Raw genomic sequence first — 16,897 nt, 5'->3', positions numbered from 1 at the left:
AATTCTTATACTAAAATAAATTTTTTTTTTAACTAAAACAAGTTTTATGTGCCAAATTATTTTTTTTTGTCGGTAAAAAATAAATAAATATATAAATATATAGAATACGTAGAAAATTCGTGTTTAATAAATTTTTGTTTAATAATCCGGAATCAAGAAAAAAAATTTTTTTTTTTAAATTAGTATTTTTAAATAAAATATTTTTTTGACTTACAAAAATTCGAATTTTGACAGAAAATGAAAAGCGGTTTATTTATTGTAAATAAAATAGTGAAAAAAGTTTTTTTGTTAAAAAAATTAAATATAAAACCTTGTTATAAATAATGCAGCACTGTCATAGCTAATTAGTTCTTGTATTACTTATTGTAAAAATAATAAAAGCATACTCTTTTGTTATGAGATATATTATAAAATTTGATCCTAACTATCCATGTAATCATCGAATATTTTACGATCAATAAATTCATTATTCTTGTTATGAGAGCAAGCTTAAGTGGGGTATTTAATTTCCGAGTCTAAACTTGACTTCTCTAAGACCTTGTGATAAAATGTAAGCAGACGTACCCGGAAAGATTAGTACACGCATTAAAGAACACTAATAGTGTATCAAATTTGCTTCTGAATTAAAAATCATACTTTTAATTTTATTGGCATTTCTGCATGGGAAAAATTTACGAAAAAGCTCAAGTGTTTATGGTGGTTAATTTCGGAGAAGCAAACTCTTTTCTTTTTAATAAATTATGATAGAAGAAAAAATTACAAGTTCTACAATAATTAATTATTAGTAATGTTAAACAAAGATTTAGTTCAATAAAATATTTTAATCCAGTAGGGTGTTAGTTATAAATTATAAACTATAATTACAATAAGCGTATTATACTTAACGCATTTGTTGTGATTGCACAATGAAAATGTAGATTATTTATTCAATGTGGGAGAATAATATTTTTGACCGTAAGGTTATCTTGTGTGTTCTGTGATGCAAGTGCTGTGCTGGGGGTCCGATCAAGTATTAATCAACCTCTGGAGCAATATCAATTTGTTTATATTTCCCTTGTTCTTGTTATTTCTCCTTCGGAATTTTTTTTCCCACTGCGCGTGGAACATTTTATAAAATGATAAAAGCATAATTGTTTACGCTAAAATTATACGATCTATTATCGCTTTATTTTTTTTTTTTATTTTACATTTTATCCCGCCCAAAATTCTAATCTATTTGTAATTACTTCGAAAACTTATCATAATAAATTAAATATTCAAATAAAAAATCCCATTCGACAAAACAAATACGCCGGAGCTAAAATTGCCCTTCTTCTTTTAATTGTAATAGATTATGAATAACTGAAGGAAGTTTAAAATTGTTTGGAACATCCATTCCCATATTATCAACGGTCAATGTTGTAAATTGTTGGTATGATTTTTTTTTTGTAGCGCGCGCTACTGAAGAAAACGCAAGAAGAAGAAAGAAGTGTTACCACTTATTCATAAAACGGGAGGTATTGAAATTCAATAAAAAAAAAAAATGTTTTATGAACACGACTCTATTCAAGCTCAAAAATATATAAAAATGTACCTGGAGGGAAGTTTGAGGGATGGTCTGAGAGTCGAGTATTTTTCATGGTATATTGCATGCAAGGAAAGGAAGTAGAACATTCCAACCCACTTGTAAAATTGCTTCTCGAGCCGAAGGCGATGTATGTTACTTTTTTCCCTGGCATGTATACTATTTTTAACCATATTTGTAGCCAAAATTTTAATTTTTTGCCTTTATTTTGAGGGAAAACTATTTTATTTATTTTTCAAATGAGAAAAAGTGGCACTTTCTTCCTGAAAAACATGGCAGGAATGTAAACTTCTGGTGATGTAGATTTGGTAAAAATTTCTTTTCTCGTACAGAAAGTAATTTTTTTTTTTTTTTGTGGGAATAAATAATTTTTTTTTTGAGTCGAAAAAATTAGTCTACAGAGTGAAATAATCGATACTCAAATGGTTTCATTTCACGGTATGTTGTAATTATATTACGTAGTAAAAGAGATGGAAGAAAAAGATTTCAGTCGAGGGTGAGTTTTGTAGATGATAGAAAACAATATTTACAGTCTGGAAAAACGGTTTCATTTCATGCCACACGCTCTATTTTTCCTTTCGTATTATTTTATGGAGTAAAACTACCGGATGTGAAACGTTAAGCACTATTTTGACACGTGGACAATATTGATAAACTGATAGACAGACTAGTAATATATCAAAAAATATAGACACTCTTATTGCGCTCAATAATATGTTTAGGGATGAAATCTACTCATAAAAAAATCAGAAAAAAAAAATAGTATTGTTGTAAAGTATAGTATTCTTTTAAAATTAAAAAATTCAATATGTTACACCGGAACAACATGTACATTATATTTTAATAGAGGAAACGGAACAAATCAAACACAATGTGATATCATGAGGGATGAGCTTTTCAACCAATAAAAATAAGAGTAAAAGTACAATACAACTAGCTAATGAGTAACATCACATGTAACATCGGATTTTGCTCGATGGATAAATAAACTTTAATAAAGAGTAACAATATACTATCGATTGTTCAGTATTAAAAAAAATTTTGATTTTTAAACTGTATGTACTTTTCTATTTCCTTGCAAATTTTTTCCCTTAAAATTTTTATCAAGTCTTTAAATGTAAGCCCGGGCTGATCATGTAGTTATGATAATTGCTATATTTTTTTAATGAAAAATTTTTTTTTCTGTTATAAAAAAATAATTAAAATTCTATAAGCATTGAAATTTACTGGGATTTCATTATCCAACACCGAAGAATATCTGATGACTACTTCTTCTCCTTAAAAACCAATTACGATAGAAATCTTAATCATTCAGGGTTTCATTATTTTTAATTATTTTGATACTGCAAATAAAATGGCCATTGGGGAATATTTTTATATTGTAATCTACCATTAAATAAGAAAGAGAATCTAACTTTTATACAAATACGATTTTGTCAATACAAGAATATTCCCAAAATTTTATAAAATTTCATTTTTTATTATTTTAAGAACAAATTTCGAAAAAAATTCAATTAAAAAAAAAAAAAAAAAAACGATAGGAACTTTCCTTATAAAATATGAAAATCGTAGCGCCGTAAAAAAAAAAAAAAAAAAACAGTAAACGTTCAGACAAAAATAATAATTGCTCCAAAAATTTTTCAGTTATTATAAAATTCAATAATCACAAGCTTAATATGCGCGCTTACATACTAGTTGGTGCGAGAATATAGTTGAAATGATGACACTAAATTCCTTTTAAAATATGTTATGTTGACTAACGCGATTTCGTGGTAAGTCGGCATAGCACTGCAAATAACTTAGAGTATTCCAGAGGGACATTATTGTCTCCCGTATAATTAATTAAAATTCCATAAATCTCTACATACTTAAACTCAATTACTTACCAATTACTGTGATGTCATAGTAGTTAAATAGTATCTCTTTGTTTAGTCGTATATTTAATGCTTCATTGCTTTAATTTTACAAAAAAATGAATTAGAGCATCGTTTTTTACATTTGTATTAAACATTAAGTCTTCTCACGTTTTAGCCGTTTAATAGCACTTGATAGTCAATTGGTATGCCAACTACAAATTTAAAAATAACCTTTAACTAATTGCAGCGCAATTAATTCTAGGTCGGTAATATTTGGTTTAAAGATTTTATTTGAATAAGCTTTAGTCAAAATTTAAATATTGATTGATGATTGAATAAATGTAAAAAGTTTCAATCCAGTTAGTAACTGAAACTAAAGTTTTTTTTCTTCATTTATTTTATTTTACATAATTTTGTAAAAAATTTAATAGGGTAAAAAATTGCAGTTTAAATAATTAATCATAAAATTTTCGTTTTATATTTAACTTTTTCCAATTACAATAATTTAAACAAAAATTACTTAAAATATGAAATACTTTTTATGTTAGTTAGGAATTATAAAAAACAATAGATTTATTTAAGTTCGATAATGGTAAATTAAAATATTAATTATAAATTATAACGATAAACTTTTACGATATTATTTACAAGTTACAATTTATCATATATTACAAAATATTTTATAATGACAATAAAAATATATTGATAATAATTACAATATTAATACAATCTGGTATTTAATAATAATATTTCTTTGCTTTTAAAATAGAATGGCACAAAAAAAACTAAGTGCTCTTTTTTTTACTATCCTATAAATACATGTCAGTTCATTATGTGCGTAGAGTCCAAAATCAGCTCGAATGAATCTTTTATTTTTTGGAGAAAAAAAATTTTTATTTTTGAATTAAAAGAAATTCAAAAATTAATTTTTTTTCTCATAAGTTCATAAAAAACGACATTTGGAAATTTTTGTAATTTATTCGGACAAAATAGAATAAAAAACGAAAATAGCCAAACAGATTTCAGCAAAGTTGAAAGCAATGATTGATTTGGCAGAGAAATATTGTCAAAATCTAAGCATTCAACCTTTAAGACTTGGTAAATTAAACTAACATATTTTTATAGAAATAAGCAAGAAAAAAATAGTTGATTTTTTGAGACGTCTTATTCTATATATACTATATACAATACAATACAATATATAAATTTATAAAAAGTAAAATTATATTTGGAAACTCATTCTTATTACTCTCTCGAAAACCATCTGTGATATAGTTCTCAAAGTAAGCATATTTTTTGGCATATGGAGTAATAAAATAAAAAAAGTACTTTTGAATTTTGAATTTAAATAAACCATGTAACTGAAGTTGTGACCGGCCAGCTGGAGAATTTATAAAGCTCCTGAAAATTCTGAGCACACTTTACCACGCAAAAAAAAAAATTCAAGCCTGTCTGGAGTCACCTTAAAATTTTATTGTTATCGTTTCAATCACCTCCGACTGTCGAAGCCTCTGAAGGTTCCATCCAAGAAATTGCAAGGGGTACAAATGATGAGAATGTGAAAGGAGCGTGACTCCAGGTAGTCGTTAATTTTTTTCGAGGGTTAAAATGTATCGAGCATTATCTAAGAGGCTCTGAAATTGACCATGTATGTTATGTATCTGTATATATTAGCATTCAGCTGACCGGTCGCAGCTTGAGTTAGATAATAAAACTTTGTATTTTGAATTTCCATGAGAGGTAAATTTACATTCATGAAAAACTTTACATAAGAAATAATGTACATTTTACAATTGAGTTATAGCAATATCATGGCAAACTGACCTCCGTGGCTCAATATTTCCTTTATCGGTCACGGGGTCAGACAATAAAGTTCACGAACTTTTGACGTACGTGCTTTGCCTGGTAATGGTGTGCGTAGTGCAAGGGCTGTCATAAGTTGAATTTAATCGTATAACGGAACTGCGGGGTACGTTATTGTTACCATTTTCCATGTGAGCTCCGTCTGTGGCATTGTAACCTCTGCCTCGTCTTTGAAAGTGGCAAGAAAAAAGCTCCCTCATTGCCTTTCGAAAATTTCGTGACAGAAAGGCATAAAGGAGAGGATTTAAGCAAGAATTCATGTATGATATAAGAGCTGTGGAAACTGTTAATATCGTGCTGAAATCTGAATTTTGGTTGTAATTTGAACCCCAGTGAAGCCACAGAATTCGGACTTGTTGAGGAAGATTGCACATCGAGAACATAATTACCACTGCGATGAGCATCCTGTAAGTGTGTTGAAAAAATTGCTCTTTAATTTATTTAACTATGAGTATATAAAGAAATAAATTTATTGACCCTTAATTTAAGACATAAATTATTTATATCAGTTGGAGCGAGATTGTATTTTTTCCATGAAAAATTAAAAAAAACTTATTGTTTATTTACCTTATCACACCTCGACGTGCACGAAGTACATTTCTGTTAGATTCATTCGTATGGTGAAGTCTTATATTTCTCGGTCTGGTTATTAAATCAGGGCCACTTAAAGTTCGTCCGCTTTTCCACAGCCTGATTCCAATTCTGGTATACAGATAGCTCATCAAAAATAAAGGTACAATGTAAAGTAAAATTAAATTGACAGTGTCAAGAGCATTTTTACTGTGTTTTTTCATATTTGGAATACAAATTATATCGAGAGCTCCATTCATAAGTTTATTTTCAATTGTTTCTGCGTATATAAATTTTGGCAAAGCATAAATAGCAGCTAAAATCCATCCAATTACAACGATTACTCTCAGACGGCTTCTTGTCAGCAAGGATCTACACTTTATCGGATGAATGATTGCAAGGTATCTCTCCACGCATACTAATACTAGGATCATGATACTTGCTGTGTATGAGAGTGCATGAACAAACGTGTAGACTTTACAGAGGAAGAGGCCAAGAAGCCAGCTGTTCATAAGATAATTAATCAGAGTTTGATAGACGCAAAATATTCCGACGCAAAGGTCTGCCACAGCTAAATTTGCCAGGAAGAAATTTGTTATGCCGCGCATTCTTCGTGAATACATGACGACTAGTATGACTATAAGATTTCCTGGAACACAAAAATTATTAAAAGGAATTATTATTAGTGAAACTTTTTTATCAAATTATATTGCTGGGTTTTAATGTCATTATAGTTATAAAATAAAACTCATTCAAAGTAAAAATTACTTTACAAAGTAATAATTAAATATTTTATTCGAGGTAGTTAATTTAATTTTTTAATTTATTCTTTATGACGAGCATTATAATACAAATATTAAGATTTGAACAATAAATTATCATCATCATCAGGAAGAGAAGTGAAATAGTTATTTTTTAAATACAATGATAAAGTAGTTTTGAAGGATTTTGATAGATTTGAATTAAAAAAAAAGTATATTTCTAATGTATGAAAAAATAACTGCGATTTTCAGGTCAAAAAACATAAAAATAATTTTATTTTGTATTACAATTATTGAATTGTAATATTCAAATAGTAAATAAACTATTCAAATCACGGTTTTAATATTTGAATAGAATTATTTATCATTATTAATCGATTACCACTTATAATAAATACATAATTATTTTTTTTTTTTTTTTTTCGTGTATAAAAATAATACATATATCGATAGTGTTGCAGCATTTCTCGACCAACATTTAGAAAAAAATATGCACCAAAAAATATAATATGCTAGTTGGAATAATAACGAGATTAAGTACGTACATACATTATATAATTTATGACTGCAGACAAGTTGGCGACAAAAATTTTCAAAGTTTTTCAATGACTGGTTTTAATTTTTTTTGACAAGTATAACAGTTCGATATTTACAATGTGGTTCATATTTATCGGTGGAATAATTGTTTCCAACTATTCTCATCACTTTTCAGTGATTTCTAGCATGGAATTCATCCAAGATTTTAATTTCAACTGTTTACTTGTTAGATGTATATGTTTCTTCTAAATCTGGTAGTACTGCTGACAGTGAAGGTAATTTATATGTAAAAAGATAACAAAAGAGAATAAAATATCAAAAGGTTTATATCACAAAAATATGAACCATGACAGATATGTTCAAGTGAACACGTATGTATTCAGATAGATTTTAACTGAATCTCATCTGTTTATGTACATATAGAATACATAGGCACATGCTACTGAATAAATACGTACTCATTCTCATTCTCTTGCACTCATCATATTATGGTTAAATTCTTACGGATTTAAGTAAGATTATACTTCACTTATCGTGAGTTTTCACATTATTTATAAAATAATCATTTTCAAGAGAAAGAAAAATTATCACTAGAAAAGGATTTTTTGGTTCAAGAACTCGTTGAAGTGAACCATTTAAATTTATTAATTTTTTAACGAAAACATTAAAAATTTATAGAGTCCATTGTTTTTCATATTTCTTTTTTTCCGTCAAGTTGTTAGTATATAAAACTACTTCTTATTTTTTGTTGGAATTATATAATTGTATAAGTTGAAGAAGATATTTCTGACTGGCTATTTCACTTTATCTTGCATTAAAAGTCTTCTTTATTTTTCATAAGTTTTTTTTAGCTAATTAATTATACTATAAAAAGTTATTTCTTCTTTTAAAACAAGGGATTAAATACATTCTCTCATTTTATTTCTCGACAGTTCTTTTTTGCCATTTATCTACGGAATGTTTCCGAACCTTTTATGATCTGTGTTTCCTGTTATTAATCAATAGTTTCAAACAAAAGTTTAATTTTGATTATTTAAATAATAAGACCGTTGAAAAGTTATTGTGAAAGTAAAAAATAATAATAATTATAATGTATCCTTGTTTAGCTTTATTATTTACTGGAAATAATTTATACTAAAAATTACAATATTGACATCTTTGAAATTTGAATAGCGCCCTACGCGCGCTCCTTAATTTTTGCAAATAATTAAAAAAAAAAAGTACTTGATACTGAGTTATTGATAATTTTTTTTTGAAAAATGAAATAAAAATGACTTGTGTGAATTTAGTTGGGAAAAATTAAATTTTGAACTCAAGTGGTACTACTTGGTATTCTAAAGATACTTTCAAGGAAATGAAAAATGACCGTCTTTAGAGAGGATCTTAGTGAGACTTTTATTTTTTTTTATTTTGGATGATTTATTGAAAGTAATTTGACCTGTTAACAAAATAGTAGTTTCAAAACTGCTTTATCTAAAAACAAAAAATTATTGATAAAATTTACTTGTTTTTCTATATACGTCTAAATAAATTTTTTTAACTTCCCGCTCGACTCTAGAGTCGTAACAAATGCCTGATTTTATGAAAAGGACAGCTTTATCAGCATTAAAGTTGAATGTGGTATTTTAATAGACGGCGAAATAGATTTGGAAAGCTTTAGTGGATTCAAGATGATCGAAAATTCACAAGAGAAAATCACCCGAACATTGTTGTGCTTAATGCAACATTAAAGTCATTCAATCTTGATGATATTGTACTGCCCAACGGTGAATTGTTTACAGGAGTTAAGTTGGAGGTAGTCGATCATAATTTCATAACGTTAGTAGTTAAGGAAGCAAAGTTCATAATTACTACCACAGAACTACTATTGGCGAGTTGTATTTAGTTGTATTTAGCCGATATCATTGGAACAGCAAGATAAGTTTTGCTATTTTTATTTAAAATCAGAAATTTTTTTAAGTCGGGATTTTACTTTTGTTAAAAAAGTTATAGAGCAAAATAAATGAAATATAAAATAATAATTGATTTAAACTTTATCAAGCAATAATTTTTATAATATTTACGAAGCAAAAAAAGAGTGAAAAATTAAATAAGCTTTCTTGAAAAAATATGGTAGGGTATTTTTTTTCTTTTTCCAACTCTATAAATCTATCTAACTTTTTTACCGTCCTGATGCTTTCTTTATTTTCTTCTTTCACAAATTAATTATTGTCTATCTGTTCAATAAAAGTCAACATTTATTAAGTGATTACTGATTATTTATAGGTGTACAATCAAACGATCCTAAATGATAAAGAGGCATTTTTATTCGAATATTTTTAAATTGATATGCAAATTGTGTATTCACCGTTGAACAAATTTTATTGTCCGACTCCGTAGGAATTATATCAACGTATATACTTTATTCACCATTTTAAGAATAGGAGCCGGGTCTGGAATCATCACGGATTTATACACGGTTCCTCAACTCCTACCACCAATTTTAAAAGATTCTTTGTTCAGTTTGACAATAAACCATTGTCGTAGCAGTTCGTATTCATGGCCATGTGATTACTTTGCTATATTAACAAATTGAAAATAATTGAGGCATGGTTTCGAATTTTGCTCGTCAAAAAACATAGTTTTTTTAGCCTTCTCGTATAAAAAATATCCAATCGTAAAAAATGAAAAATTTTTAGTATTTTAAATATAAAAAAAATTGCAACTATAATTGGACAGTTAAAAAATTTTATCATTCGAAAAAAAACATCCTTGAAAGATATATAGTTATTAATTTTTGAAAATTGGATGAGACCTATTAATTGAAAGCAAAAAAGAAAAAATCAGAATCCTTTTTGTGCACTAAGTTAATTTTATTTATTTTTCGTATACGTATGCGGATAACGAAGCTATTTAAAACGGAAACGAGCCGCAGATCAATATTCAGAGAATATAATCGTCTGTGGATTAATGAAATAATCCAATTATTTCATCGTCAAAAGATAACAATAGTAATTTTTTTAATTGTACAAATCTTTTTGCTAAAACCATTAATGAACAATAACATGAAACAATTTTATAGCTAAGCAAGCCAGAAGCATTCGTTTTTCGAGTGATAATTTTTACCAACTCTAAATGAAAGATAAACCGGCGAAATAATAAGAGCATACAAGAAATACTTGTCGGAACAATGTTCTTCCTTTTTCCTTCGTATAGTAAGTCTTGTAAAATTTTTTTGCGTTGTAACTCTTACGGTAAGAAATATGGAGCCAAGAAAAAGTAGAACAAGGGGAGTGAAAGGTTTTTTTTTTTAGTGTAAAAGACGATTAATTGGTACATTTATACATCATTTGTTTGTTAAAAGACTAAACATAAAACTAGTATTTACCTTTTGAGAAAAATCAATGATTTGTTTCTGTATTTACGAAATGTATACATTAATAAATTTTCAGATTTTATTTTATGTTATAATTATCAAGAAGTTCGTAACAATTTTATAGATTTAGAAAATAACTCTAATAGCATCATTAGGGTGATTCAAAAAAAAAGAATATTTTTTTTTTTCGTTTGGTACTCTGAAAAATAGGTTCCTAGACACCTCTAAGAAAGCCTCTCAAGCATGAGTTCTTAATTGTAACGGGAAGGTCCTCCTTCTTACAGTTTTCTATTTTTTCTTATTATCAGATAGAAAAATTTATATCTCGCTTCCAACTACTTGAAAAAATATCTTGTTCCTTAGATTTTGTAGGAAATTGAATGCTTTACAAAAAAGGTCTCTTACGATTTTTTTCGTAAACCCAACCGTTTAAAAGATATTAACGGTTAAAGTTTGATTATTTTTGGGAAAATTTTTTTATTTCTTATGAATTTTATAACTCAATGAAAAAAATCATTATGAATGATGAAACTCATAGTTTTGTAGGAAATTTACTGCTCTATAAAAATGGTCTCTTATGATTTTTCGATCAAGTTGAGCGTTTACGAGATATTCATCGTCAAACATCAATGCATATCAATTTTTCTAGTTTTTGATCAATAATTCGAAAAATTTCAATTTATTCTGTGAGTTTCAAGGAAATTTAGACAAATTTGAGTTTCTATGAATAGAAATATGTTATGAACTAATTTTTAATTAGTTTTTAGTCTTGGACATGTTTTATTACATTAAAACAAAAAATTAGTGCATTTTTTTAAATATATAATTCAATTTAGTGTGTTTCACTTTTTTATCGAAGAATTTATTTATTTAATTATCAACTGCCATATAATTTTCAATATTTTCAACATAACGGTACACTTTTACTGTAAATAATTTCCTCTATTGCAGTTTGGGTAGTTTTTTCGATGTTCTTTGATAATTTGCAATAAGTATTGGAATTGCTCTTCATTTTTGTCAAGCATTGATTATACTCACTAACTAATGCAACAGCTCGTTCTGCTGAATCATTAACAACTTTCAATTGGTTAAAGTATTCTTTATTTTCAATGTAACTGTCATTAGTAGGCCACGATTCAATATCTTTATCAAGGAAGTCATATGGTAAATCAAAGATTTTAAAGAGATTTAAAGACTTTTTAGAAACAAAGTCACTCAGACTTTTTGTATTAATGAATTCAAATCGTTTTTATCAATTATAAATTTTTTAGCTTTAGAATCTGTACCGTTACGAGTATTAACAGCTCCAACAATATTTTTTTACTTCCAATGAAACGGTATCGTCAAATAATGATAAAATAGCAAGTTCATCACTTAAATACCATAAATGCAAAATCATTTTTTCACAAGTTGCTGAAGAAATCAATGAATTGATATTTTTGTACTCGAATAAATTTTTCAAAAACTGCAAGTCATGATTAGCAGCAGTTGTTGCAGAAGTTGATGAAAACCAAGCTTTTAAATACAGTGTAACTATAAATATACAAATTTGCCGAAGACCGTCCAATTCTTTATTAGAAAGTTTAAATTCATTTCTGAATAGAAACATTTTTAAACTGTAAATTGCCTTCGCCATCCACCTAGCATGATGAATTGCACCAGGACGTTTGAAAAAATTTCTTCTTGAGGCATTTCTCCAAGGAAAATCAACGACAATTCCAACAATTCTTTATAGTCATCTCGGGGTTGTAGTAACTATCAAAAACAATTAAAAATTTGTCAGAAACAAGAAAATTTTTTTCTTAAAATCGCAGTTAAATCATACCTGTAAGGATTGTGCAATTAAACTAGATATTTCATTTTTTTATCCAAAATGATATCAGCAACAACAGTATCTTCAATTCCAGATTTATAATTAGTTTTATTTATTTCATCCCATGATTTTTTAAATCTTCCGAACATTGGTACGTTTGGCCCAGATGACACAGGCCAATATACTTCAAATGCACTTCTCAATATGATCTCAAAAATGTGGTGACGACATAGTAACCAGATTAACTCTCTTCCCAAAGTCTTTTCAATTACCTTACATGTACCGTTATGAATTCCTGTATAAAGAAAATAGATAACTATCGTTAAATTTAATATTTTCAACAAATTGTAGATTATATTTAAAATCCAAATGAGTAAATAATTCTCAATAATTTCAAAAGTGAAATTCAGTAAGCAATAAAAATTAAACTAGAACGTTAATAATTAAATATTTTTTAGATTAAATTATCATTGATAAGTTACCTGTATTAACTGCCGTCGTGTCAAAACACATCGCCTTAACATAATTAGTAATACCCCATTCACTCAATGTCGATAAAATGGCTGATGTTTGATTGTCTGCCGTCCCAGAATTCATTTTTGGAACCCCAAGTAATTGTTCGGTACCAAATGCAGTTAAAATAACTGGTAGCCGTTCCACAGATTTTGATCCAACAAGGTCATTCAGCATTTTTCCGTCCCAATGCACAACGTATTTATCGTGTGTCTTAAAGTTGTCATTAAGTCCTGTAGCAATGTCTTCTCTTTGAAGCATACGAGCTCGTTGAATTGAACTATAACTGAGCGTTGTATCTTCAATTTTAATACCTACTGCTAGTAAAACCGGAGCAATAATAAACATCGCATTTCTACTGCTGACATTAGCTCGGTCGAGTCCAAAAATGACTTCAGGAGTTAAGACATCAAGTTTTGCTCGTTTTGTCGGAATTGGAGGTTCATACTCTGAATCAGATCCAAAATTTGTAACTCCACTTAATGTATACGTAGAGAACGACTCTGATTTTTCACTTGGAACAATCGCATGACTGGTAGACGGTTGATCTAAGTCTGGAATAAGATCTGTTTTATAAATTAAACGAAGAAAATGTATAGAATTTATTCATTTTGATGACAAATAATTAAGAAAGGACTCCAAAAATTGTCTAGTCAAATGTCATCTAGTCATCTATGAAAAGTTACACTACTACCTGACTTTATAATAATTAAATATCTCAGATACTTACTACTCTCATCTATTCCCATCATAGTTGTGGTTAAGTTTGATACAGGTACATTATTAGAAAGAATCTCTTTATGGGTACCGAATTTTTGATCCAAATACAACTTTCTAATATTATCATCAAGCACTTTTAAGGATTTTTCGCTCACAATGTCGAATAATTGTTCAAGATCAGTCTGAAATTTCATTTCCTTTTGGTTTTGCGCTGAATTCTTTTTATCGAAATGTTTTTGTAATTTTAACCATTGACTGTGATAGCGAAGAAATTTTTGATTGCATTAGGAGCTCCACTAGTTGGAATCTGATTTTTCTCCACAGTTCAATAACTTGGTCAACTGAATTTTTAGCACTTTGTTTGATTGAATACTTTAAAATTTTAAGTTGGTAGAAAAACACACGCATAACCTCTTTCACTTTTGGTAACTTACGTTCCGAAATTCTTTGTAGAGGTATTCCGATAAAACGTATTTCTTTATTCATTGTAGGTTAATTGATGATAAATAAATTTATGTGATGATTATAAGACTTATTTAAAATGAATTATTTTATTACGTATTCAAGATGATCAGTTTTAGGAACACTGAAAATACGGTATTAAATGGGTAGATACTGAAGATAGTTGAGAGTAAAAACATAGATGGCGTTAGTTTCAGAAGACAAACAGAAGAAGAAATGGAATTCAAAACAAAAATCCCCTCGAACGAAAATTTTATGTATATTTTGTGAAAAACAATTTAAAAATACGCACTGAACAAATTTCATAATAATAAATGACAACGCGATTAGGATTTTAAATTATTAAAGATAAAATTAAAAAAATATTATTAGAATAAAAACTTTCAAATGAATTTTCGAACAGAAAACATCTATAGGAGTTGCTTTTATAATAAAAACTCAAATTTGTCTAAATTTCCTTGAAACTCACAGAATAAATTGAAATTTTTCGAATTATTGATCAAAAACTAGAAAAATTGATATGCATTGATGTTTGACGATGAATATCTCGTAAACGCTCAACTTGATCGAAAAATCATAAGAGACCATTTTTATAGAGCAGTAAATTTCCTACAAAACTATGAGTTTCATCATTCATAATGATTTTTTTCATTGAGTTATAAAATTCATAAGAAATAAAAAAATTTTCCCAAAAATAATCAAACTTTAACCGTTAATATCTTTTAAACGGTTGGGTTTACGAAAAAAATCGTAAGAGACCTTTTTTGTAGAGCATTCAATTTCCTACAAAATCTAAGGAACAAGATATTTTTTCAAGTAGTTGGAAGCGAGATATAAATTTTTCTATCTGATAATAAGAAAAAATAGAAAACTGTAAGAAGGAGGACCTTCCCGTTACAATTAAGAACTCATGCTTGGAGAGGCTTTCTTAGAGGTGTCTAGGAACCTATTTTTCAGAGTACCAAACGAAAAAAAAAATATTCTTTTTTTTTGAATCACCCTAAGCATCATATAAATAAAAATAAAAATAAAAATCAAATCATTTTTCTTGATATTCGTCATGTCAAGTGTTAAAAACAACTGACTACGATCTATATAGAGCATGATTGCTTAGTAAATAAAATAGATGCAAAAAAAAAAAACAACTAAACGGCTATTGTAAAAGCTTGATTTGGTCTATAGAAAAGTACCTATTAGAATTTTGTAGAAAATTAAATTTTCTGTGAGTGACAACCCTGATAATGGAACAAACTCTAAAATTAATTTTTTTAAAGATTAAACAGCGCTTTTATAATATATCTTATTTTATGGTTCGATCTCTTTTTTTTTTTTTTTTTGGAGATATCGGGACATTAAGAAAATTCGAAAAAAGACAATTCACAATTTTGACTTTGGACCATAAAAGTGGCCATAACTTCTAAAATAATTGCTTTAAATGAAATTATGACCACTCTAAATTGTTCTTCGGGAAATTTCCTACAAGATACGTTTGTGTTTTATGGGTCTATCTTTTTGTTTTAAGAGATATCGGGACTTTAAGAAAATTTTAGTTTGAAATGATAATTTTACACTAAAAAAAGTATTGCTCTCATCAGTGTACAAGATATTATTGACCGAATTTTCTTCTAGTCAGTATACGTAAATATTTCTGGAAAAATACTAAACATTGTTACTAAAGCAATAGAAAATATTTTTCTCACAACAATAATGTTGTGAGTGGAACAATACAATTCTTTAAGTGTAGGGTAATCAGAAATTAAATAATTGCTGAAACCCAATTAAAAAATAGAATATAGTTTGTCGACAATAGTTAAATTTAATTAGATTTTTATCGGAAACTGTAATTTTCTTCGAGTTTCATCACAATTTTCCTCGTGTATAGATAAGACAATTGCACTAATCTCACGATGGAAACTTACAATTAGTCAAAGATCAAGCCACGTCGAAAGTAAATTTGAAATTGAACACACGTCTTGAACTTTAATGTAAAGTTAAAACTTTAATTGAATCGAACTTCGAACGACCTAACAACTGGCAAACGTAATGTCATCGTACCATCCTATATTTAAGGGGTATTAATTAATTGATCAAATGCTATTATCATTTAGTGTACATCGATAGGTTTATTTATTCTTTCAGTAAATAAAAGTCAATGGAATTAATAAAAAGGTTCTATTATAAAAAATTCCTCTTCTTTTTTTTGTTTCTTTTTTTTTTTTTTTATGCAACATGCAATAAAACATCGTAAAAGGATGTTTAATTTATAAATGTATATCCTAGTGACCCGGTTATTGGCTATTGCTGTTGGGTCTTTGTATAAAGAAATAAATTTCTTTATAATAATAGATTTATTTATTTCTTCAGTACTTCACGCAAGTACAACTGAATCAATCAACTATTATTAATGAAAAGTATCATGTATAGGAACAAGGAGAAATTATTAGTACAATAAAAATGTCAGTAAAAATGTTCTCACTATTTATTTTTCATGATACATCAATTAAAATCTTGCGCAGAGCAATTATAGAATCATCTCTACCAAAATTTTATATCGTAAATATTGATCAAAATTATATTTATCTACTCACCGAAAAAACAAAAGAAAAAGACGATGGAATAGAGAGTGATGAATATAATTTTGATGTCGATCCGATCAAAAATATAGTCACCGTTGATGGATGCATTCGAGAAGTACTGCAGAGAATCATTGTTGACAACTGTGCTTTCTTCATTGCTGCTCAATTCAGCTTCTAAAAACATCCTTAAAAGCAAAAAAAAAAAAAATGATTTATTATTATTATTCAATTTTTGGTAATATCATCGAAATTTTTTTAATTCTATGCAGCTCATTTTATTTTAGACTAATAGTCCGGACATTTACCA

The 16,897-nt window shown here is 27.7% G+C and overlaps 2 protein-coding genes across 4 annotated transcripts in view; both read right to left on the bottom strand.

The window, feature by feature from the left end:
* Positions 1 to 3,907: 3,907 nt before the first annotated feature.
* LOC141534001 (trissin receptor-like) overlaps positions 3,908 to 16,897 on the bottom strand; it is a 31,691-nt gene continuing 18,701 nt past the window's right edge. For all 3 annotated transcript variants that reach the window (XM_074253133.1, XM_074253131.1, XM_074253132.1), the window contains 3 exons: positions 16,603 to 16,775; positions 5,851 to 6,502; positions 3,908 to 5,688 (listed from right to left, as the gene is read on the bottom strand). In XM_074253133.1, the coding sequence (XP_074109234.1) occupies positions 5,295 to 5,688; positions 5,851 to 6,502; positions 16,603 to 16,774 (1,218 nt within the window). In that variant the 5' untranslated portion in view covers position 16,775 and the 3' untranslated portion in view covers positions 3,908 to 5,294. The remainder of the gene's footprint in view (positions 5,689 to 5,850; positions 6,503 to 16,602; positions 16,776 to 16,897) is intronic.
* LOC141535095 (uncharacterized) lies at positions 12,349 to 13,819 on the bottom strand. The gene is made up of 3 exons (XM_074254885.1): positions 13,563 to 13,819; positions 12,802 to 13,386; positions 12,349 to 12,614 (listed from the first exon to the last, which is right to left on the bottom strand). Exons 1-3 carry the CDS (start codon positions 13,744 to 13,746, stop codon positions 12,349 to 12,351), a joined length of 1,035 nt encoding a protein of 344 aa, XP_074110986.1. The 5' UTR covers positions 13,747 to 13,819.

The sequence above is a fragment of the Cotesia typhae genome, unplaced genomic scaffold (genome assembly GCF_013202065.1).
Source record: "Cotesia typhae breed Kobodo isofemale line unplaced genomic scaffold, CoteBio_Ctyphae scaffold_13, whole genome shotgun sequence".
Taxonomy (NCBI): Eukaryota; Metazoa; Arthropoda; class Insecta; order Hymenoptera; family Braconidae; genus Cotesia; species Cotesia typhae.
Note: the sequence above shows the minus strand (reverse complement) of the source record. Positions and strands in the feature narration are given on the sequence as shown.